Here is a 24,787-nt window from a genome sequence, read left to right as displayed (position 1 = left end):
CCCTTTAAACAGTTCCTCAAAAATACAGCTCAGGAGCTCAGGTATGAGAAACTTAACTTTCAATGTACCTTTAAAGTTTCATTCTTCAAATACATGAGATACCAATGGTAGGTACATTTTTAAAATGGATGTTTTTTGACATGGCTCTTTCGATTAACAGGGTTGTATCTGATGGTGACTGGGTTTGATTTCCTCTCTCCTACCCACTTAACACCACACCACCTGTACTGTTCCTGATGGCTATGGGGTCTTCTGAAACAGAATGGGATATGGTGTAGAGGGCTGAATTGAGGGTGGGGTTCCGTGAAAATCAGGTGCCTTGACTTATGTGAGGGAAGCACTTTCTGCTAAGGCAAAGCCACCATTGGAGACAACTGGAATCCTTTCTCCGTGAATGTTTCTGGAAGAAGTTATCTGAGAACCTCCTGAAACTTCATGAGAACTTAGCCGCAGATGGAGTTCCTTGACCCACCTGACCTCCCATTAAATAATGTTGGCAGTGTTGAGTTAATATTTTATGGGGTTGTATCCAGCATAGCATTGTCATAAAGAATTGATGATGAGGTTATATTGCTAGCATCTTGCAAAAGGAGATCCGCTTGGGCCAGAGGTTCCACAGGTGGAAATTTTGCATTTCTATGTTCAATTTGTAGAGGATAGGAAAGTAAAAAAAAAAAGTAGTGTCTCTGCTGTGTAACTTTGAGAAATGAACCCCCACTACCTTAAAGGCCCTTGCACTAGCGGACTGGGAGCACTGGATACAATCCCTCCAGTGGTGCTGTGGGTCAGTACATCTGACTGTTAACCAGATGGTTGGAGGTTCAAGCCCACTCAGGGATGGCTGTGGGCAGAATTCCAGCATTACAGGAAGTTGGGCTATATGACCCTCGGGGTCCCTTTCAACTCTACAATTCTGAGTGTAACCCACGACCACTTAATACTTGTATTATATTATGGTAGCAGTAACATCCTTTGGACACAGCTTATCACATTAAATCCATTTTCAGGGTGCTGTAAGCCCACTTATACTAAAAGCAGTAAAAACCTACACAGAAATACGTAAGCATGGAAATTTTTAAAACAGCATTATGAGTTTCTAGTCCTATCTGATTAGTTCCTAAAATTGCTTTGTGCAGTGATGGAAGTAATAACTCCAATTGTAATTTATTGGTGTGCAGTCTAGAGCTTTCTGTTTCGAGTGTTTTGGGAAAGTCTTTTCTTGTGTCTTCAGTGAGCAGCGGAAGTTTTAATTAAGGTTGACCTATTGAGCATAAATCCCGCAAAGGAAAAGTTGACTGCTCCATGTGCATTTAAAATACCTCTCTCTCTCCAGGATATACTAAGAGAATATGGGCACCAGTATGATTTATCCCGGTCAGAAAAAGAGAAAATCAATGAGCAAGCTGTAACTATGTGTATAGATGGTCAGCCCCTGGATATGATACAGAAACTATTGGATGTTGCTGTTGGAGATCTGGGACTCTCACCTAGCGATATAGTAAGGACAGCGGTAAATAAAGTGGTGGGTGCTTTAAGGTAAGTTAAATTTGCATACCCACAGACCCTTGAAAGTGTATTCTTGAATTTAATTGAATGCTTAGGTTTAATTTTTACATGAGGCCCACCTAACCCACATTCCATTAATGAAAAGCTCTGAAACATACTTCCTGGATTTAATCCAACAAACGGGGGGGGACCCCACCTATAAACTAATCAGCAACCACCTGCCTAAATTGTCATGTATTGCACAGAGAATGGTAGTCATTTCTAGGTTTGACACTGTGGGGTCAAAGACAGAGAAGGCTCTCCATCTTGACCTCCCCTAAACCACAACCAACATTACTTCAGTTCCCCAGTTCAAATGTGCACAAAAAAGTATCAAGGCATTTCCTGGGCCTGCTGTGGAAAGGGGTGAACCAGGTGCTGCTCATCTTGATTCTTCCCACTCACTGCTTCCCCCGTCCCCTGATCCAAGTACCTAGTTTCATAGCCTGATGAAGAAAAACCACATGTGGGAGAGATGTGCAGGCTGACAATTTTTCCACCAGGGATAATGAGACCAGTAGTTTTGTCCCGGGCGTGGAAACACGCTTGGGTACCCCCTGCCATTTCCACTGCTGCCACCTTCTCCCTAGCCTAGGGTTGCCATATTTATGAGGTAAAAAGCGGGACACAAAAAGTTGTTGAGCCCGAGCCACTGCTGAGCCCAAGACCAAGCCAGAGCCCAGGCCGCCCAAGACTGAACCCGAACCTGAACCAGAGCCACATACAATTTTTTTTCTGAAAACCTGGACAATTGCTCTAAATTGTGAGAATTCCACCAGATGAGCATGTTGGCCCCCCCAAAAGAGGACATGTCTGGGATTTCCTGGATGTATGGCAACCCTACCCTAGCCTGAAGATAAGTTTTTTGCAACATGGCAAAGGAATAGAAGGGAGTGAAATTTCTGGTGAGGGCTCAAGCATTCATGAGCCTTTTGCAAGCCCCCAGTTCATGCGCTAGATTCTGCTTCTCAACACACAAGCCATTCAGCAAAAGTGGTATGAGAGTCTGACTTCACCCGTGAGTTTTATGGTGACTTACGGCAAGCAACTACAGTAAAACTCTGGCAACAAATTATTCCAGTCTTTCTCCCTTTGGCATAATTGGGGGTCTGGCATTATAGCTTCATATTTCCTTTTTTATTTGTTGTGACAGTGATAAAAGGCAACATCCGCGTAGGAAAATGTGCCATTTGCCGTGATTTGCTGCTGGATAAATAGCATAGAATTACACACTCTTAAGCATTAAGGATTCTGAAATGTTTCTTTCTGAAGCGTGTGTTTCTACAACATTGCTTTCGTTTCTTTCCCTCAATAGTGAAAGCGGTGGCCAGTCTCCTTTCAAAAAAGATCCTTTCCAGATATTAGAAAGTATTGTGTCTGCGGTCCACGCGAGTGCTGAAAACGGGTAAGAGCTTTGTAGGTGCATCGCAAACAGAACTACACTTGTTAATCCTTTGTAAACTATAGTTGTCCTGGATGTTAGAGTGGAAGCACTGTGGTGCTGATTTCCCCCCGCCCCCCGAGGAATTTGTATAGTCCCCACTATGCTCAAAATGCAGATAGTGATAGGGACATGAGTGAAAACCCAAACACACATACACACACATAAAGAGAGAGACCCATACCCATCCATCAGTCCTGCAGGTCTACTCATATTCAACCTGAAATGCACGAATGCCTCTGACACCTTTCACTTGACTCCTCCAGTTGCAAAGTCATGCCAAGCATGTGAGTTCCCCTAAAGGGCAGAGGACCTTTTCGGTAGTGGTACCCTCCCACTGAGGTCCAGCTCTGAAGGCCTTTTGGTGGTTCCCTCACTGCGAGAAGCGAAGTTACAGGGAACCAGGCAGAGGGCATTCTTGGTACTGGCGCCCGCCCTGTGGAACACCCTCCCACCAGATGTCAAGGAAATAAACAACTGTTTGACTTTTAGTAGACATCTGAAGGCTGCCCTGTTTAGGGAAGCTTTTAATGTTTGATGTTTTATCACTTATTCTTATTCTTATTAATATTAATAATAATATTCTTCTGGGAGCTGCCCAGAGTAGCTAGGGAAATGCAGCCAGATGGGCAGGGTATAAATAATAAATTATTATTATTATTATTATTATTATTATTATTATTATTATTATTAGTTTACTCATTCAGAAGTCTGGTTAAATGAGCATTAAGGTCTCCTACCATTGACCACTGTTTCTGCGGTAACCCTGTAACATTGTTCAAAGATTCCTATTTTTGTTTTTTTCGTTTCCTGTTATTTTTGCAGCTTTTAGCTCTACTTTGATATATCAGCATAGCAACAGACAACGCTCAAAATCGATATTTTATGAAACGTTATTTACCTCCGCCGCCTTTCATTCGTTGTGGAGAACCAAATATAAATTGCGTCCTTCAGATGTTGCTGTCATTTGAAAAATGAGCCTGGGTAACTTTTGAAACCAGGGTCTCCACAGTTTCCTTTTTAATTTTTCCACTTTTTAATTTACGTTTTGAATGCTGCTCACTCTGAAGCCTCATTTCTAATTTAGAACCAATTCTCCGAGAGATGGGGCATAAAGAGAATAGCAGGCGCCAAGTAATTTTTCTGAAGTTTTCGCAAAATGATAACTTAAACTGTCAGCTCATATTATTTCAATACTTCCAGACAGGTTGAATTGGTGTTTTCTGACTTATATTACTTTCCCATCTGTCTTGTTAGGATGAATATAGCAACCGTTAGTTACAATATAAATCACATTCTACCTGCAGCCTCTTTCCTTTGAAAAGCTCGGTGTCAGTTTGAAATATCGCCAATGAATACTACAACATTATTTACGCATTTATTTATAGCCGTTTGGAACTCGTAAAAGGACAAAGGCATAGGGAGTTGGAGGGGGGAGTGTCTAAGATGAGATTCCTCTTTACTGCTCCTAGCTCAGTCAGTAGAGCAAGAGATTGTTCATCTCAGGGCTGTGGGTTCAGGCTCCATGTTAGGCAAAAGATTCCTGCATTGGACTAGACAATCCTCATGGTCCCTTTCAATTCTACGATTCCTGTTGCACCTGAAGCCGTTTGCTCCTTGTGGAAAACTATGTATTAGACATAAAGATGTCCAACGATGTAGACCAGTGATTCCTTCTGGGTAACTGCGAATTGCCTTCTTCCTAATTCTCTTCCCTGTATGCAGTTTTGCCAATGCTTTGCTTTGGATCAGCTTCTCCCTGAAAAGGTCAAATAGTTACTGGGATGTGTCCATTTGAACCAAGTTTGTGATAGAGCACATCAGGCTTGAAACGGTAAACGTGGGTTTGAAACAGTAAATATACATGATTTCACTTAGATGTGCGGTGCCTCAGAACGTAACCCCCATGTAAATGGGGAGCTGCTGGTATCGATAATTGTGATGGGATGTTGAGCTGCTTGTGCGTAAAGTTACTAATCCCTCAGTGTTTGGCTAAGTCCACAAACCACTGTCTGTAACGGAGCCCCATAAACATGGCTCCGTCAGTCGCTGGCAGAATCCGACAGTGGGCGTTTACGGAATTTCTTCCAGCATAAAAGCTCCTTAACGGAAACACGTCTTCTGGACTCTCTACGTGACAATTTCCGGCGAGGAGTGGGTGTCCCTATAGGAGGTCCTGAAACCTCCTCGCTGTTCTCGCTGGAATTGTCTCTGAGTCCTCCTTCCGACTCACTATCCCTTGGAACTGCCTCTCTCCCCCTGCTGGTTCCCTCATCAGCTGACAAGTCTCTGCCAGCCTCTGTGAGTCTCTTCCTCTCCAGTTCTCCCGATGGCAGTTCCCTGACATCCACCTCCCCTCCAGGGCCCCCTTCACCCCCTCCTTTCCCCTCCTCTGCGGGAGGCGAGGGAGCAAAACCCCTGAAAGAACTTCCCTCATCTTCCGAAGTCTCGAACATTTTCCTCCACCGGTTGCTGTTTCGGGTTTCTAAGTACTCATCCTCATCGGAATCTACTCCTTCTTCCAACTCAGACCCCGTGAATCCTTCCAATTCCTCCTCCTCGTCGGTGGTGCCAAAGTACTCCCTCCGGAACCTCGCTACTGACTGAGGTTTCCTGGGGAACCTTTGATGGAACGCTTCAATCAAGACCTCGTCATTGACTTCCTCTGCCGTCACCCAGGTGTTTTCTGACTCCGGTTCCCCTTCCCACGCCACCAAATACTCCACCTGATGACCCTTCCACCTGGAGTCGAGGATTTCCGCCACATGGTTGCTGCTTTCCCTCTCTTCTAAGACTGGTCCCCGTGGGAAAACCCCTTCATTTCCCCCCCTATACGGTGACAGCAATGACCTGTGGAATACTGGGTGCAGTTTCATGTGGTTCGGTAACCGGAGTCTGAAAGCCACTGGGTTAACCTGTTGAATGACCTCAAATGGTCCCAATCTTTTGGGTCTCAATTTCTTACAACCCCCCTTGAACGGCAATCCTTGGGTTGACAGCCACACCTGATCCCCCACCCTTATGGTTTCACCTTCCCTTCTGTTCTTGTCTGCCTGCTTCTTATATTGTTCCTTGGCCCTTTCTAAGTTGAGTTGGAGTTGACGATGGATCGCTTCCATTTCTTCTACAAACTGTTCGGCGGCTGGGACGCTCCATCTCTCCCCTCCTCCCCCTGGAAATGCCCTGGGGTGGCACCCATAATTAGCCAAAAAGGGGCTCATCCCGGTGGACACATTCTCCGCATTATTGTAGGCAAATTCCGCCAGCGCCAACTTTTCCACCCAATCGTTCTCTCTGTCATTGACATAACACCTCAGGTATTGTTGGAGGATACCGTTTGCTCTTTCCGCCTGCCCGTTGGTTTCTGGGTGCCGGGCAGTCGAAAAATTGACCTCCACGTGCAGTAAGCTCATGAGCTTCCTCCAGAACCTGGACGTGAATTGTTTGCCCCGGTCTGAGATCAACCTCAAGGGGGCGCCATGCAGTCTAAAAATATGTTCTACAAACAATTTAGCTGTCTCTTCCGCCGTGACTGCATGTGAGCACGCTACAAAGTGGCCCATCTTAGTTAACAGGTCTACTACGACCAGTATGGCGGTTTTCCCCTTGGATTTCGGCAGATCAGTCATAAAATCTATCGATACCGCCTCCCATGGCCTTTCCGGTGTGGGCAACGGTTCTAATAACCCCGCCGGCGCCCGCCTTTCTCCCTTGGCTCGCTGGCATTGGTCACACCCTCTTACATACTCCCTTACATCTTCCCTCACCCTGGGCCACCAAAATTCCCTAGTAACCAACCACATGGTTTTGTGTTGCCCAAAATGCCCTGCTGTGGGGTTGTCGTGCAGCTGTTTGAGTACTCTCCCTCTCAATTCCCCTTCGGGTATATATAGTGCCCCCTTTGTAATACAATGCCCCGTTTCTTTCTTCAAAACCTCCGGAGTTTTCTCCCTCCCTCCTTAGACCTCGGAGCTTATTCTGGGCGTATTCATCATTCTGCGTCTCCTCTACCAGTTCCCTTTGCCCCACCAACGCCGCCCCACACACCCAGCGGTCCTCTGGGATGATATGTCTCTCTTCGGGTGCTCCCTCCCCCTCCAAATACTCTGGTTTGCGTGAGAGAGCGTCCGCCCTGACGTTTTCTGGGCCTGGCACATAGCAAATTTCAAAATAAAATTTGGAGAACTCCTGTGCCCATCTCACTTGCCGTTGGTTGAGCACTCTTGCCGTTCTCCAGTACTCTAAATTCTTGTGGTCTGTGCATACTTGCACCTTGTGTTGTGCACCAATTAGTAAGTGTCTCCATTTCCGGAACGCTTCGTGAATGGCGAGTAGTTCTCGGTCATATACCGTGTAGTTCCTCTCGGATTTGTTTAACTTCCGCGAGAAGAAGGCACACGGTCTCCACTCCGACTTATCCTTCCCCGGCTGAAGAAGCACCGCCCCCACCGCCCGGTCTGATGCGTCAGTTTCCACTCTCATGGGTTTTTGTAAATCCACATGCAGGAGCTGTTCTTCCGAAGCGAAGGCCTTTTTCAATTCTTCGAATGCTTGCTCCGCTTCCGCCGTCCAAACAAACTTCTTCTTGCTGCTGAGACAGTCCGTGATGCGAGCCGTTAAGTGGGCAAAGTTCTTGATGAACTTCCGATAAAAGTTCCCAAACCCTAAGAATCTTTGCACATCCTTTTTCGTTTTTGGTGTCTTCCATTCCAGTACTGCTTGGACCTTGCCTGGATCCATGGCTAATCCCTTGTCTGACAAGCGGTACCCCAGGAATTCCACCTCCTTGGTGTGAAACTGACACTTCTCTAATTTCACCCACAGTTGGTTTGCTTGCAGTCGGCTCAACACTTCTCTGACGTCCTTTACATGCTGCTCCTCATTCTCTGAATAGACTAATACGTCATCTAGGAAGGCCACACAATTCTTGTAGAGCAGAGGTCCCAGGACGTGGTTCATGAACGATTGAAAACATGCTGAGCCTGCTTGTAATCCAAAAGGCATAACAACATATTCGAAAGCCCCTAGAGGGGTGAACATTGTTGTCTTCCATTCATCCCCCTCCCTTATCCGTATCAGGTTGTATGCCCCCCCTCAGGTCCAGTTTAGTAAAAATCTTTCCCTTCCTCACCCTGGTCAAAATGTCATCAATCCTGGGCATAGGGAAAGCCACTGGTTCCGACACGGCATTTAGGGTCCGTTTGTCCACGACCAATCTCGGTTTATCCGTGTTTTTTTTGTCCACAAAAAACACTGGGCTGCCCCCCACCGCTCTGGACTCTCTGATGAAACCTCTCTTCAGGTTTTTGTCAATAAACTCCCTCAACTCCTGCATTTCCCTGTCTGACATGGCATACAGCTTGCCCACAGGGAGCTGGGCTCCAGGGACTAGATTGATCTGGCAGTCAAAGGGTCTATGCGGTGGTAGTTTGTCTGCTTCCCTTTCGCTGAAGACATGGCTCAGGTCAGCGTATTGTTTGGGAACCTTTCTTTTGTCCGTTACTTCTGTTCCTGCTAGAAAGGCTCTTGCCCCTTCTGGAGCCTTGCCCTCTTTGCAATGTTCTAGGCAATGTGCTGACCCAAAGGAGACCACTCTCTGATGCCAACCCACTAGCGGATCATGCAACGCTAGCCAGCTCATCCCCAAAATAATGGGAGCCCCTCCCAAGGTGGCCACATTGAACGCTATTCTTTCGGTGTGCCTGGCTACCCTCATTACCATTGGGACGGTCTGTAAGCTGACTTCTCCTCCCAACAGCTCTCTCCCATCGATCGTGGTCACCTGCAAGGGGTTGCTTAAAGGGATAGTCTGTATCTGGTGTTCTGCTGCAAACTCCTTGCTCATAAAATTACAGGAGCTGCCTGAGTCCAATAGCGCCCTTATCTTTAAGGGATGTCCGTTTGGCAGCTCTAGCAACACCTCTATCACTAGGGCTGGTCTCGGAGGTTCAGGCGTGGGCACTTTTACTGCTCCTTCGCCTGACTGCTGTGCCCTGATGGTGGCAGTCAGGCACTGGCTTTTACTTGGTCCTGCCCTTCCTCCCCCTTCCCCCCAACAGCTCCTGCCATCCCTTGCCATTCCTTTCTTTGTGGACAGACCCTGGCAAAATGACCTGGCTGCTGGCAGAGATAACATTTCTTGGGGCTCTTCCCCTCCTTCTTCCGCCCTTCACTGGGATTTGAAACTGCCCGCGCGCGCGCTGTTCCAACTTCCATCGGCTCTGCGGGCGGGAAAGTTGGCTCCGGAATCTCTGGAATGCGGAAATCCCTCCAACGCTCCCCTTTCCCTTCCCGCTTCTCCAAGGCTCTAGCCTCCTGGCGTGCTCCAATGGTCAGCGCTGATTTGGTCAGCTGGTCCATAGACTCCGCCCTGGGCGCCCGGGAAAGTTCATCTTTCACAGCCGAAGAAAGTCCCTCTTCAAAAAGCATTTGAATGGGTTCCGCTGACAGATCCCACCCCAATTTGTGTATCAGCATAGTAAACTCAGTCCAGTACTCACGGACAGATCGGCTCCCCTGTTTACAAGCCATCAACTGTCTGCGCACCACTCCCTGTTCAATCTCGCTGGAAAACATCAGGTCCATGGCGCGAAAAAACTTCCGTGCGTCTTTCAAGACTTCATCATGCCTTGCCATCAGGGGTCTAACCCAGTCTCTAGCCCCCCCTTCGAGATGGCTAACCACAAACCCCACTCGCGATTCCTCGTCGGGAAAGTCATCAAATTGCAGATTAAGAGCATACTGCATCTCTGTCCTAAAGGCTTGATAGTTCCTGGGATCCCCCCCAAACTTCTGCACCAATCCTGGCATCTTTCTTCCTTGTGGGGGGGCCTTTGCCCTTTCTGCATCCTGAGCCCTCCTCTCATCGAGCCTCGCCGTTTGCAGCGCTAGCTGGACCTCCAACACCCGGTACCTTTCTTCCAGGCTCGGACTGGCTCCAGCTCCTCCTGCAGCTCCGGTTCCGGCTGGGTTGCTCATGATGCTTTCTCTGCACAAGCTGCTTTCAGGGTCTGTCGGATTGCTGTGATGGGATGTTGAGCTGCTTGTGCGTAAAGTTACTAATCCCTCAGTGTTTGGCTAAGTCCACAAACCACTGTCTGTAACGGAGCCCCATAAACATGGCTCCGTCAGTCGCTGGCAGAATCCGACAGTGGACGTTTACGGAATTTCTTCCAGCATAAAAGCTCCTTAACGGAAACACGTCTTCTGGACTCTCTACGTGACAATTTCCGGCGAGGAGTGGGTGTCCCTATAGAAGGTCCTGAAACCTCCTCGCTGTTCTCGCTGGAATTGTCTCTGAGTCCTCCTTCCGACTCACTATCCCTTGGAACTGCCTCTCTCCCCCTGCTGGTTCCCTCATCAGCTGACAAGTCTCTGCCAGCCTCTGTGAGTCTCTTCCTCTCCAGTTCTCCCGATGGCAGTTCCCTGACAATAATGTTATTGTCTGCTTTTAAAAATCTTTTTATTCCTTTTTGTTTTTTTTAAATATTTTACATTGGGGTGTAAACTGCTTAGAGATACTTTCTGATTAAGTGGTGTGTGTGTGTGTACACACACACACACACACACATGCAGTGGTACCTCGGGTTAAGTACTTAATTTGTTCTGGAAGTCTGTTCTTAACCTTAAACAGATCTTAACCTGAAGCACCACTTTAGCTAATGGAGCCTCCTGCTGCCGCTGTGCCGCCAGAGCATGATTTCTGTTCTCATCCTGAAGCAAAGTTCTTAATCCAAGGTACTATTTATGGGTTAGCGGAGCCTGTAACCTGAAGCATATGTAACCTGAAGCATATGTAACCCGAGGTACCACTGTGTGTATGTGTGTGTCTATATATATACATGATTCTATGGTTCTATGAAACAGAACCTCTGTAGAACCTCTAAGAATCAGCAAATTCTTAGAAGGATCTTAAAGCCTTGATTATGTCCCAGAGACCCGTCACTGACCATCTGGAAGTGGAATGCTCAGCTTACTAGGCTTTGGTAGGACCAGAAAGAAAGCTGAGTGCTTAAGCTAGGATCCTGATGCCCCATGATCACCATAGCTTTGCTGCTAGATGATCTGTAGCTGATTTTTGTGCAGAAGTATTGTGACATGAACTCAAAACCTATAATCTGTCCATTTCCTTTGCCAACCAGGTTTTAATTTTGCTGACCGTTGTTGAGCAAAGACTTGTGCTGAAACGGATAAGTTGCCATAAAATTTCCTATAAAGAAAAAATAAGTTCCGTGCTAATTAGTTGCTGTGGGACACTTTTTCCTGTGCACCTTTCCTGGGAAGTAGAGAAGTGCATCAAAGGGAACCTTTTGCATCAGTAGTTCATTCTCATGCAAATAAGGAAAAAAGTCAAAATTACTTGCTGCCACAGAGGAATTTGTGCAAGAGCCTCCAAAGCTAACACAGAAGCAAGGAAGCTTTTATGCAGATGCCTTTAGTAGTAATGGGAAAAGAGAAATGTTGAAAATGTTTTTATATAAAAAAAATCATTTCCCCCCACTATTTTGCTCCTGGGCATTATAGTTGGTTTCTAGACAAGGAAATATTATGTCATTGAAGTTCTGGTGTGTTTTTCTTTGTCTATTGATCTTGTGACTTCTAAAGTATGAAATAAGAAGAATTTAAAATTAGACATCAGTATCTTTGCTTGCTGATTAGAGTGTTTGGATCAAATATTTGAGTGTTTGATCTCTGCATGTTCGTTGGTCACAAGTGACTTTCTTAAAAGGGCTTTTTTGGTTTTTAGAGAGCTGATGGAAGCTTGAGTTGCAGTCTCTTTGTAGAAGTGGCTGTCTGACATGCCTCATGTATCTGTGCGCAAACCCCCCCCCCCCCGAAGTGCTGTGAAGCACATTAATTTCACTTGTCTGCATGCTACTTCTACAAATGTAGCTTTTGAGATTCACTCGAGGGGCTGAGAAATTAAGATATTATGAGAGGATGCACGTGCTCAGTGAGATTCTCTCCAAAGAGATCTTTGTGGAGATTCTGGGTCAGAGGTGGGTTTCAAGGACCCTTAAACATAACCCACATAAATCCCTTTATTTTGGACATAGAAAGCTCCAACAGGACACTTAAATACTTGCAAGGTATCATCATCATCATCCCTGGAACATAACTCCCACATAAGTTGAGAGTCACCTGTATAGAGACACGACTTTGGTTCCACCACACCGCATATCATATTGCATACTGCTTTTGGACAGTTCCTTGTTTTCAAATCATTTTTGCAATGTTGTAATGAAGTACCCAGAATGGTTCCAATACATTTAATTTGGAATCCATTCTCAATAACTTGTACATTTACTGCATGGAAAAGCTGAGGGGTTTTTTACACTTAGAAGTCTAAGTGCAACCATCTTATCGACTAAAAAAATAACAAACCCTTCCCTTTATCACAGATGAGTGTGGTTACTCGTTTTGTGGAGACATTGAAACACATATGATGGAGCTTATGGATTGATTTCTTGATATACCTGGGAATTTCCTGGCTTAGCACTTTCAAACCACTGTGGATTATCTTTGTAGCTGTTCTGAGTGTCAGAAACATTGTCTGCCATCCAGTCCTATGTCTAAGAAGATTAACTTTTGAACAAAATAATGTATCAGTCAGTGATTGTCAACTCTTCCCTTTAACGTGTATTTCTTTGCATGTCTTCATTTTTACTAGTCTTCATTTTTAATAACAAATATTCCTGTTACATTCATCATCAACGTAACAAAGTGTAATTCTTAGGAGTATAAAAAGAACCAGGTCCTTACTTGTAGACAGTGATTTTTTTGGGGGGGGGGGTGGTACACAGGGGTACGCACACCTCTAAACATTTTGTGAATCTAAGTTTGGCCTCATTGAGGGGCAGTATTTCAATACGAGAGTATCCCTAAATATTTTTTTAGGAAAAAAGCACTGCTTGTAGAACACGTATGCGTGAGTTATAAAATGGGATAAAAATAATATTTAACACATGTGACTGTTGATCTGATTGCAGTGAGAACCTAGTGTCTTCAGATGATCTCTTGGCTTGGCTTAGACCATTTTGTGGAGATGATTCTTTGCCCGTGAAGCCCCGCATTAAAGTCCTGCAGATTTTGGAGCAAGCCTTTCACCTTAGTGACGAAGACAGCAAGCTGCTCGTGCTCTTCAGAACTCAAGCTGTTCTCAAGGCCTGTTGGCCCCAGAGACAGGTAGGTCATCTTGAATGGTGATGCTTTAAAACGATTCTGGGTTGCCTTTAAAGAAAGGACAAACAATTTAATGTGTAGAAATTAACACTAACTTCGGCTGTCAGTGAATCAGTTTCAGAATACTGGGGATGAGTATACTTTTCTTGTCAAAGATTATTTTATTTTTAAAAAATAAAAATTGTATCTGCAGGTCCCAGTTCACAACATTGGCTTCTTAATGTTGTTCCCAACCTCCATATCAATGTACGTTGCGATTTTTTCATTTGCTAATGGGTTCCCCAGCAGCACTGTTGGTAATTTTAATGAAACATAATCATTATAAATGGGGGTGAGGGAATTAAACTAGAAAGAACAACTGCAGCTGGGTCATATATCATGAAAAGTTGTGTATATGGTGTGGATCGTTACTATTGTGTTTTGCATAATAAGTCTAGATGAAGAGCCCAAGATCCAAAAAGTCTCAGAATAACCAAACTAGAACGTCCCCTCCCCCTACTTTGTGTAATATTCAAAACCATTTGTGGCTCCCATATTATTACTGGTGGGAGTTGGGGGTGTATGGGCTGGAAGCCTTCAAGTCTAATGGGGTTCTGTAGCTCACGGCTTCTTTTTCTTTGTACTTTATATTCAAGTATGTATAACTCCTGCCTTCAGGGTCTATTTTGATCCTACTACGAAGATTATGGGAGTGGTATTTTCAGGAGCAGTCCAAAGCATTTTGCTACCTGAGGCAGAGGAGCAAATAATCTTCAAGTCAAGGCCAGCCAACTAATTCTGGTACCCGAGACAGGAAAATCTCACAAACCCCTCTCCCTGGCAGTAAAAAGGCAGTAATAATAAACTAACAAAATCTGTTGCAGGTTGTCTCAGTCTGCCTCATGGGCCTAGAGATTTTCATGTCCTCATTTTACATTTGATGGCTTAACCCCCCCAGATAATCATTGTTCTGTACTGATTGTCAGTGAAAACACAAGGATTGCTCTACTGAAATATCCAACAGTTAGATATTCAGCAGATAGCTTTGTCTTGTGGTAATAATGAATTATTATGAGGTTTTGAAGAAATACATTATAGAGGACATTTCTTTCAGAAATACTGGAATGTCATATCTGTTTGATTTTAAAACAATGAAAAATATTTAACCCTTATCATTAACCACAAAGATGACCAGTGGAAAGGCAAACAAACTATTGATATCAGAATTATATATATTGGGAGGGGATGCTATTGGGTTGTTTTTATTTTGATTATGTATTTTGTGGTTTTATATTTTGATTTTATTCTGTGAACCGCCCTGAGAACTCTGGTATAGGGCAGTATATAAATTAAATAAATAGCATAAAATATCATAATGGGGGGGGGGTACTTATCCATATACTGAAGCCTTTGCCATGTGAATTAAAATATTTCACACCTCTTTGGAGTTTGAGGGTGAACATAAAACTTTGTGTGTTGTTATAATCAGCACTTTCTATTTTGAGTTTGCGAAATGCCTGTAACATAATTACACATTCTCATTGTCTGTTACACATATTTAAATAATTATTCCATCCTTCTCTTTGCCTTCTTTTGGTATTCCTTTTTAACAGTATACTCCCCCCCTCCCCAATTTCCTTCCCAACACCTAAAGGTACTCTAGATAATGCCAGTGATGGATGTGGATTCTTATTGTGTAAAGATAATTTTAATGATATTGCAATGTTCAATTACCAGAAAGTGTGTGAAAGCCACCTTCGGTGTGTCTAAGTAATCCTCTTAGCCAGACTTTGCATACATCAAAGTGGGACTTAATATTTAATTATGCTTTAGGTGCTATAAGTTAGTGGTCCCACAAATCAATGTACTGCTGGGAAGCAGGCCAGCTTGTGCAGAATTAAAAATGTGCTTTATGAAGGAAGCTACCTATCTCACAGTCGGAAGCACAGCTATTTCCAGTTCTGTAATGATTAGTTAACAAAATTAAGAAATCCAGATGTCCCTATTTTTCAAAGGCTTGGGAGACCTTAATGCACATTCCAATGGCACCCCACTGGGGAAATGGTGTCTGGTGACAGGGGTAACTAGGGAGTCCAAGGGTGAGTTGCATTGTTTTGTAATCCCCATGATGCGTTTTATCTAAGGTCTTCAGGGTCTATAATTTTCTAGTTAAACGGAGCATTAAAAATGTCCCTCAGAATGGTGACATTTTCCTTAAAAGGGGAAAAAATAGCCTGTTTGGAAGATTTCCTCTCTTTTCTTTCCAGAACAAACCTATGTAGCTGAGCTGTTTTGTTCCTTTAGTATATCTGGATGCGATGGGTCCTTTTCTGCCGTTGTCACAGCACTTCTCTGTTGCTCTTTTCCAACTACTTGATGATTTAAAGCACACTCTCGGGCTCAAAGTTTACATTCTGGGAAGGTCAGGCGTTAAAGAGGAGGTTGTGAATCAGCCGAAAATGGGGCATTTCTCACAAGCACTTCCCGCAGCAGCAAAACCACTCCCTCTCACTCACTTCTCTGGAGTTTTTAAGAGAACAGTTTCAAAACCAGGCAACATACCTAATCAGCAAGCATTGTTTTCACTCTGATTTACTTACCCCCAGTAATGTCGTTTTGCAACCAAATCTAATTGATCTGTGATGGTGCACTGTGGCACTGGACTAGTTGGGGTTATGCATAAGACAGACTGATCTGCGAAGAAGGCATTGAACTAAGAAGAAGTGATCAAATGGGGGAAAGGTGGAAACACTCATAGTGTGTACATGTTCTGCTTCAGCTCCTTGCTTGAATGTCTGCAGCACCCACCACCTCTGATCATTGACCAGGCTGGCCAGGATTGATAGGAGATGGTATTTGGCAACATCTGGAGGGCCACTCCCTGATCTGGAGCTTAAATCTTGGAACTGGCTGGCTTTGTAGCCATTCTGTAGTAAGTAGGACCAGATCCATTCCGAGATAAAGCATTCCTCAGAGTTATTTTATTACACCTTTACCTTTATGCCTAAGAATATGTGGGCATGTAGACCTACAGACAGACTTGTTATGGTAAACTTGCCAACAAACACACTTTCTAATAGAACCCTTAAGAAGTTGTAGTAGCAAGAGGAAAAGGTGGCTATGATTTTTCACTTAACAAGAATAACACCTCTATTTTCATCTGCAAAGTGTTGGAGAATATATATTGCTGTTTTTTCAGATGTGCTGCAAATATGAACCGTGAAATAACAATATAGCATCTAATTCAGCCAACAGTTCAACTTCCTAGTGACTTTGGAACACTTTCCTATTCTTTGACCTCAACTCTTCTGTCCTCAGGTTTGCAGATTATAGCTTTCTGCAAAAAAAAAAAAAAATGACTGCCTTAGGGAAATTTGAATGAACCCAGGAGCTCCACCAGTTTCCTGAACTAAATAGCCAGATATATATATTTACCGTGGTAATTTCCAGATTGAATTTCCAGTAGTGAATGCTTTTTAGAATGAAGGGGTGCACCTGCAGACTTGGCAGGGTGGACACCACAACTGAATAACTTACACAGCGCCCTGATAGTATCAGAACATTCAGCTAAAAAATTTTGCACTATCCAAAAATCGCATTAGTATGTATTGCAAGCTCTGACACTGATAGATACCAAATGTTGTCTAAGTAATTCCATGGGCACTGAACAAAAATTGTCACTTTGTGTGCACTGCAGAAGCTGAAGTCTCTGAGTGGGCAATGATTGTGGTCTAGCTGAGGTACTCGGAATAATTAATTCCTCTCCATAAATCTAGCACTTATCTAAGATACTAAAGAGGAACCTGAGCCGAGCCAATAATTTACCTACACCACGTTTCCTCTCAGTGAAGTTGGAATAATAATTTATCAATCAGCGTCTTCCATTTGAAGTTAACCTCCTCTGGAGGAAGGAACCTCCACCACAGCTTCATGTTGCCATGCGCGTCATAATTGCCTACATGGCTCAATAAAGCCACGAGTGGAGACTGAGGTGTAATTGAATCAGTGGGAGATTGCATTCAAGTTCACATCCCTATTTCATGTCACTGCAGCACAGCGTCTTAAGGTAAAGGGCATATCACATTTCAAATTTTATTTATTTATTTTGAAAGCCCTTCCGCTGCAAATAAATCTGAATGTGGTGTTTCTTTTTAGCAGCGCTTCACCGCGACTGAGAATGTATTGTCGCAATAAGGGACTACTCTCAGGTGCCTTCTTTGCCATTCTGCATTTAATGATATATTAATTCACATTCACGTTTGCAGTCAAGGGCCTCAGAATATTTGTGAGACACTTACTTGTACACAGTGCCGCATGTATTAACATGGATTTTGCTAGGGCATTAGTAAATCTTCTGCTCTGAGACTTTCTGGGTGAGTAATGGCAGGTAGTTTTGCAAGCATTCGACCAAGGAACATAGTTTCTCTAAACATCCAGTAATTCTATGGAAGGAAAATGCTCAGTTCCTACAAGTCCTAGACTACATCGGTATTATTTCTTAGCTCTCATTTCAGCCCATTCCTGAGAATGCCAGTGCTTCTAATGAAAATAATTCTTTTAGAAAGTTTCGCCATTTGTATATGGATTGTTGTGAGCTAGTGAACAAGGCTAAATTTGGTGGGGTAGGAATCTTGAACCTTTACTGAATCATCTCCTTTCTACTGAGTTGCTTACATGGAGGTTGGCTTCAGATTATCAGGTAAGTTAGTCACATCATATGAATTACCTAGTAAGCCTGCATTTTAAGGAAACTGGCTTATTTGCTACCTTGAACCACCAGGGTTGGGTTAAGAAATCTATAGTGCTGAATATACACTGTATTTTCATACGAAGGAAAACATGCAAATGAAGGTTAATTGCCAGCTTACTTGTTTATTTAATATTTTGCAATGTTAATTTTTGTATTGCATTTATTCCTTTCTGCCTGGTGCAGAATATAATCACTATGCTTGTATTATGTATATATTCATTGATATGCAGTAGTCATAAAATACCTGACAAGTTGAACCATTTCAGTTGCGTTTTGCCTTGGCACAGGAATGATTTAGATTTATGGTTTATTTATTTGTTTTAAAAGCCCACTGTCTTTCCTTGATTTGAATTAATTACCAAACTAGTTTGCTGTATTTCACTAGTCTTGATATTTGTTTGTCCTTTTGGGTTATAATTTAAATTTAATTTACATTGTAATGATATTATCCCCTCCACTTACCTTGATGCCCCAGCTCTTTCCAAGAGAATATGCTAGCTCTTCCCATTAGAATCTTAATAATGAGTAGGAATCTATTGATTACGTGACTAATTGATTTTATTTCATTTAAAAATATGTATATACTGCCCTAAAATTCTCATGATTTTACCCAGACTGTGAATCCCATTTAGTTATTTCCAAACACACCTAAATAATCAACTTTTAACAGTGCTTAGCACACACACACAAAAAAAACTGGAGTCATTCGTCTGCAGTTTGGCAGGTTACTTACCTGGGGACACAGTTTTCAGACTAATTCTCCACAAACTGGGAAAGGATAAATGGCTCCTTTTCTATCGACTCAAAACTATGACACCTTCCCTTGTGGGGAAAACAGTGCACCCATCCTCATGAAACTAGTTCATGCCCTCATGTGGAAAGCCAGCATGGTGTAGTGGTTAAGAGCGATAGACTCATGATCTGGTGAACCGGGTTCACTTCCCCGCTCCTCCATGTGCAGCTGCTGGGTGACCTTGGGCTAGTCACACTCCTCTGAAGTCTCTCAGCCCCACTCACCTCACAGAGTGTTTGTTGTGGGGGAGGAAGGGAAAGGAGAATGTTAGCCACTTTGAGACTCCTTCGGGTAGTGATAAAGCGGGATATCAAATCCAAACTCCTCCTCCTCTTCCTCTTCTTCTTCTTCTTCTTCTTCTTCTTCTTCTTCTTCTTCTCAGAAGGAGCAGGCTTGTCTACAAATGCCATTTAATTCTGCCCCCCCCCCAGGGAAATAGTTTTTGAAAATGTTGTGTTCTAGAGCTATCCAGGACAAGATCCCCTGGATCTATTTGGCTCAAATTTGGCAGACTTTATCTCCACTAGAAGGGCTAGCATGCCTGTTAATTTCATCCACTTCTGCCAAAGAAAGGGAAGTGAAGTTATAACCATTTTTAAATTCCCCAATAGAGAAGGGGAGAGGGAAGCAAGAAGACAGAGAAAAAGTGGTTTTGGATAGCCCCCGAGACTAGTCTGGCAACCCATATAGTGCCTCAGAGAGAAGGTGGCCTGTTTACTGAAGCGCCAAATTGAGGTCCATACTGAAACTTGGGGTCATTGCACCCCTATAATATTTATTCTCAAAGTGCACGGTGCATAAGTTTTTAAAGAGCACTTTATTATGAAACTGTATAATTAATCTGTCTTTGAACTCCCATTCCTTCAAAACTCGAACCTAGTTTCCCCCCATCTTCTGTTTTACCTCATTTTGTGTCCAGTTTCTCATCCCTGCACTGCTTTTTAAAAGATTGCTTCAGTTAAGGAGTCTTACAGTTAGCACTGAAATATACTTCAATTTATTTTAAAGATGTTGGGTTGGTTTTTTTTAATGTTCATTTAGTGCAACTTGACTTTTGGGGGGTTTCTATATAGATGGACTATAGAGTTATTCTGCAATGTTTCTTGTAGCAGAATAATATCAAATTGCTCAAAATAGTTCATCAGCTGTTTATTATTCTGCTTTGAACGCCAGCCTGCTATGTTCCATGACATCTGTTTTAGCCCCAGTTCCTTTAAGGCTCTGTGCTTGTCACTTCCACTTTTCCACGTACCCAATTTCTTCTAAAAAAAATATATGCTTCCATTCCTCTTATCAGTGGGAACCCATTCAACAGTGTTAGTATACTTTTTGATTCTCGGGAGAGGACTACCTATTTCATTTGGAGCTAATTTCCAATAGCTCAGCCAGGAATTCGTAGTTTTCTGGATTGTCCCTCACCATATCATATTCCAAGGGGCTTGAGTTTGCAGCTCTGCATCTATACACTTAAAAATTCCTCTGGTAGCCCTCTTTTTTGGAGAAACAGCTTGTGGGCAAAAGGCTTGCTTCTCAATTGTTTCACCAATGTTTTGTTGTTCATTTGATTATTGACATAAACCCCCAAAATGTATTTTCTACAGTTAAGTTTTTACCTCTGTCTTCAGTACATTTTATTTTATTTTATAGCTATGGCTAGTGGCTGATGCAAGTAAAGATTCTTCTGATTCTGATAGATGGTACTTCAGTATCAAAGCATAAGATCTTTTAAGATATAATGTTACAGTACAAATGTTCCATTTCATATACAGTAATCTGCATTGGTAAAGTATAATAAATTTTGTTTGTCTAGGGAATTCAAGGAGGTGGGGGAATCATTTGTACTATTCCATTAATCTGCTTGCACGGGTTTAATGTTGTTTGGAGACCATAACTCCTAGTAATTTCGTATTATCTCTGTGTTTCTGTGTGTTCAGCATACATAATTGCAGATGAGACTGAATAAAATGTTTCCTAGGAAAATCCCGTCGACTGCTTCTGTATTGTTTCAAATGTGACTTCAGTGCCGTATAGGAATATTACTATATTTATTGCTGGAAATAGTCGGCTCATTAATCTGAACCCCAACAAACCCTACACTTAACATGCTTCATTCTCTCAATTCCTTAGGTGGAAATAACTGATATTGAAAATGAAGAAAAGAGGTACAGCCTTTTCCTCAAACTTTTGGGATCTAGTAAGGATCATGGAGAATTCCAGCATTTAGTCATGCTCCTGCAAGCCTGGCCACCTATGAAAAATGCAAATGTGTAAGTATTTGCTCACAGAACCTTAGAATTGTATAGTTGGAAGGGATCCTGAGGCAAACCTTTTGGAGACCAAACTGCAACCTAAAACCCACTAATTTACCGCAAAGTGCCAACAAGGCAATTAAATATGGGATAATAATGATATGGGCTCTTGGGTACCCCATAAGGGAAAAGGAGCAGTTGTTTATTAGGTTGGCGGTTCGAATCCCCGCGACGGGGTGCGCTCCCGTTGCTTGGTCCCTGCTCCTGCCAACCTAGCAGTTCGAAAGCACGTCAAAGTGCAAGTAGATAAATAGGTACCCCTCCGGCGGGAAGGTAAACGGTGTTTCCGTGCGCTGCTCTGGTTCGCCAGAAGCGGCTTAGTCATGCTGGCCACATGACCCAGAAGCTGTCTGCGGACAAACGCCGGCTCCCTTGGCCAGTAAAGCGAGATGAGAGCCGCAACCCCAGAGTCGGGTACGACTGGACCTAATGGTCAGGGGTCCCTTTACCTTTACCTTAGTCCCCACAAGAAGCCTTCGAGGTAGGTGAGGCTGAGAGGCAGTGGTCACCCAGGTGAGCTTCATGAACTGAACCCGGGTCTTCCCAGGTGCAAGCCAGCCCTTCGCTTTCGGTTTATCCCACCCTCAGGTTGTTGCTTGTTGGCCCCACTGCCAACCCTCCGAGGTCGGACAAGGGTGACCTGCAGCTGGGAAGGTGACAAGGGTGACCTGCCGCCCAACCCCACGGAGTCCTGGGCTCCCTTCTTGCAAAACTCGCCTCAGAACGGAAGGTCAGAAGCATGAGCTGGGCAGGAGGAGGAGTTATGGACGTCGCTTGCCTTGTAGGCCAGGCTGCGGTGAAGACTAGCCTACCGCCGTCTTGCAGCAGTGGGTGGGGAAGAGGCTCCTGGCCGGTTGCCGACAGGCCCTCCTTCCTCAGCACGCAGCTGCTGGGCTTTACTTGCGAGTAGGAGAACGCTGGTCTCCAGGTCAGCAGGCCGCGAGTCGCTGTATTGGAAGGGGTCCTATGGGTCATCCAGAAATGGCACTGATGGGGCAATGGCGCGCGCGCCCAGAGAGAGGGCTCTGCGTGCCCACTCTGGCACACATGCCATAGGTTCGCCACCACTGATTCTAGTCCAACACCTTGCAATGCAGGAATATGCAGTTGTCCCATATGGGGATCAAACCTGCAACCTTGGCATTAGCAGCACCATGCTCTTACCAACTGAGCTATTCAGGCACGCAGATTTCCATGAGTTAAATATTAATCCTCTTTTTTAAAAAATAGTATGTATTACAGTACTAAAATGGCCCAAGAAACTAATTCCTGCAGCAGTTGGCATCTTAGATAGTACAACACCACTGTGCTAAGTGCCTTACTCAGAGCTAACTAATCTAGAAAGCTTTTGTTTTATCTCTGTGAGGACTTAAGTGTTCCTCTTCAGTAATCATTTTATGTTGAGTGCATTCACCAGTAATTTGCCTGTGGAAAAATTGCTTATTGATGCCGATGGATTCAATGCTGGAGATGGAGAACTCTGTACCTCCTTAGTCATTCCTTCCATCCAATTCTATGTTGTTCATTTTTCGTATTGTGATCCCACATGGACCCATTTCACCTGTATGTGGCTCGGTAGACACAAAGCCAGCACATCTTACCATTGTAAGGAAAGCAGATGTGTGTGATTCAGTCTTCATAATGCAGCGATCTGCCTCTACGAATGCCACCGCTTTTTATGTGGCATATAAAGATCTTCCTCTTCCTGTGCGTGCGTGCATTCATTCATAGTCTTTGTTCTCGGTTTATAAACTTTGCTTTTAGCTGGAAAAATAGAGCAGTAATTGCTATTCATTCTGATCTCGCAGAGCTTTTGATTAAGCCTTCAGAGGGACACTGGAAGCTGCATTCTGCTGAGCCAGTGGATAGCTCAGTTGGTTAAGGCACGGTGCTGATAACGCCAAGGTTGCAGGTTTGATTCCCGTAAGGGACAGCTGCATATTCCTGAATTGCAGGGGTTGGACTAGATGATCCTCAGGGTCCCTTCCAACTCTATGATTCTGTGATTAAACTACACCTGGCAGCAGATTTCCAGGGTTTCAGAGAGGGATCGTTTCCAGCCCTTGCTGGAGATGTCAGGGGTCGAACCTGGGACATTTTGCATGTAAAGCAGATGCTCTAGAGAGAAAGAGGGAGAGAGATACATAAATATGGTGGTACCCTATGGGGTCAAACAGATATATTTCTCTTCCATTTGGGTGTCTGCCGTCCTAGATTGGAAGGAGAGACTTCCCCTCGTGGCAACTGGCCCCATTGATGACTGTAGAGCAAGGATTCTTTCCACTTGATCTTGATTCTTTTTCTTCTGGATCTGTTAGACTGTGCTCCTCGGTTTATATTGCTAAGCAGATGGCTGTGGTACGTACATGTTTGCTTGCTTGATCAGTTTGCTTTCAAGAAATGTCTTTTTTCTCGCATTTTAGAGCATGCCCTAGTAATAACCCTTGGGTAAAACTGGGAACCATGATGCTTACGACAAGCCCGCAGGACCAGAAAGAGAATGCAGGGAATGAAATTTTGAAAATCTGCCGCTCTTTATATGAGACAAAGCACATGCTCTCCACAGAGGTGAGTTTGTTTTCGTAAAAGAGTACTAGCAAGAGATGAGCCTGTTTGCATGTGTAGAAAATTCATCGGTGGCTGTGTTTGCTGTCAGTGTTCTGCTTGCAAACATCACAGAGGCATCTGATTGGCCAATGTGGGGAGCACACCTGATCCAGCAGGGCTCTTTTCTTCATCGGCATAGGAAAGTATTTGTAAGCAAGTACAGTAGTACCTCCGGTTAAGTACTTAATTCGTTCCAGAGGTCCGTTCTTAACCTGAAAGTGTTCTTGATCTGAAGCACCACTTTAGCTTATGGGGCCTCCCACTGCCGCCAGAGCACGATTTCTGTTCTCATCCTGAAGGAAAGTTCTTAACCTGAGGTACTATTCCTGGGTTAGCAGAGTCTGTAACCTGAAGCATATGTAACCTGAAGCGTATGTAACCCGAGGTACCACTGTACTGAAATAAGTTTGCCTTAACTGCAAACTCCTTCCATGCAGGCAAAGCACTATTTCCTCCGTTCATCAGGCATTTTTGCTTTCTAACACCCATTCGTTTTCACCAGGCTTTGCTCCTCGTACACAACCCACTCACTAACAGATGGAGCTCCTTCAGGGTGCGCGCCAGCCAGCCATACATCCTTTTGGGAAAGTATAAGCTAAATTTTCTTCCCATTGTTTCCCCCACCCCTTCTGACAATCAGTATCACATAGTTCCTGGTGACTACTGAGCCTACTCAACCCTCAATGGGCCGTTTGAGAGAGCGAGGTCCCTCCTTTATTGAGGTTTTTCGTTGTTTGGGTTTTCTTTCTAAGATTTTCTTTTTGTACCGCTTCTGCTTGCTAATACCTCCCTCTTGTTCCTTGGTGGCCCCGTTTTGACTCTTATTTCCCCCAGCACAAGGATTTTGAGTTTACATTTAGAAGGAAGAGTTGTTCATGGCGTCTCCTACTGTGATGTTGAAGGTATTTAGCAACCCATTTTCAAGTTAAGCAAGCCTATGCCAAACATAGGTGGCGAAGGCAAAACAGAGCTGCAACATTTTGGGATTTGGCTGTTTGTGTCCCATGAGTGTTTTGTTGCTTCTTTATCAAGTGAATGGTCTAAATCTTTCATTCACCAGCTGTACTCCCGGGTGAACACCTGCACTGGAACAATAAGTGAATAGGGTGACTGAAAGTACTAGTCAAATTTAAAGTATTTTAATTTGGTTTTCTAGTCTTTTCAAAGTTGCCTCTTTCCCA

General features: G+C 43.9%; 1 protein-coding gene across 2 annotated transcripts in view; it reads left to right on the top strand.

The window, feature by feature from the left end:
• The window catches only part of NBAS (NBAS subunit of NRZ tethering complex), a 195,314-nt gene that overhangs the window by 158,405 nt on the left and 12,122 nt on the right, over positions 1-24,787 (top strand). For both annotated transcript variants that reach the window (XM_083606886.1, XM_083606885.1), the window contains 5 exons: positions 1,334-1,536; positions 2,861-2,950; positions 12,976-13,171; positions 20,818-20,957; positions 23,423-23,567. In XM_083606886.1, the coding sequence (XP_083463012.1) occupies positions 1,334-1,536; positions 2,861-2,950; positions 12,976-13,171; positions 20,818-20,957; positions 23,423-23,567 (774 nt within the window). The remainder of the gene's footprint in view (positions 1-1,333; positions 1,537-2,860; positions 2,951-12,975; positions 13,172-20,817; positions 20,958-23,422; positions 23,568-24,787) is intronic.

The sequence above is a fragment of the Podarcis filfolensis genome (genome assembly GCF_964270895.1).
Source record: "Podarcis filfolensis genome assembly, chromosome: 3".
NCBI classification, from domain to species: Eukaryota; Metazoa; Chordata; class Lepidosauria; order Squamata; family Lacertidae; genus Podarcis; species Podarcis filfolensis.
The sequence above is the reverse complement of the archived record's forward strand: the minus strand, read 5'-3'. Positions and strand labels throughout refer to the sequence as shown.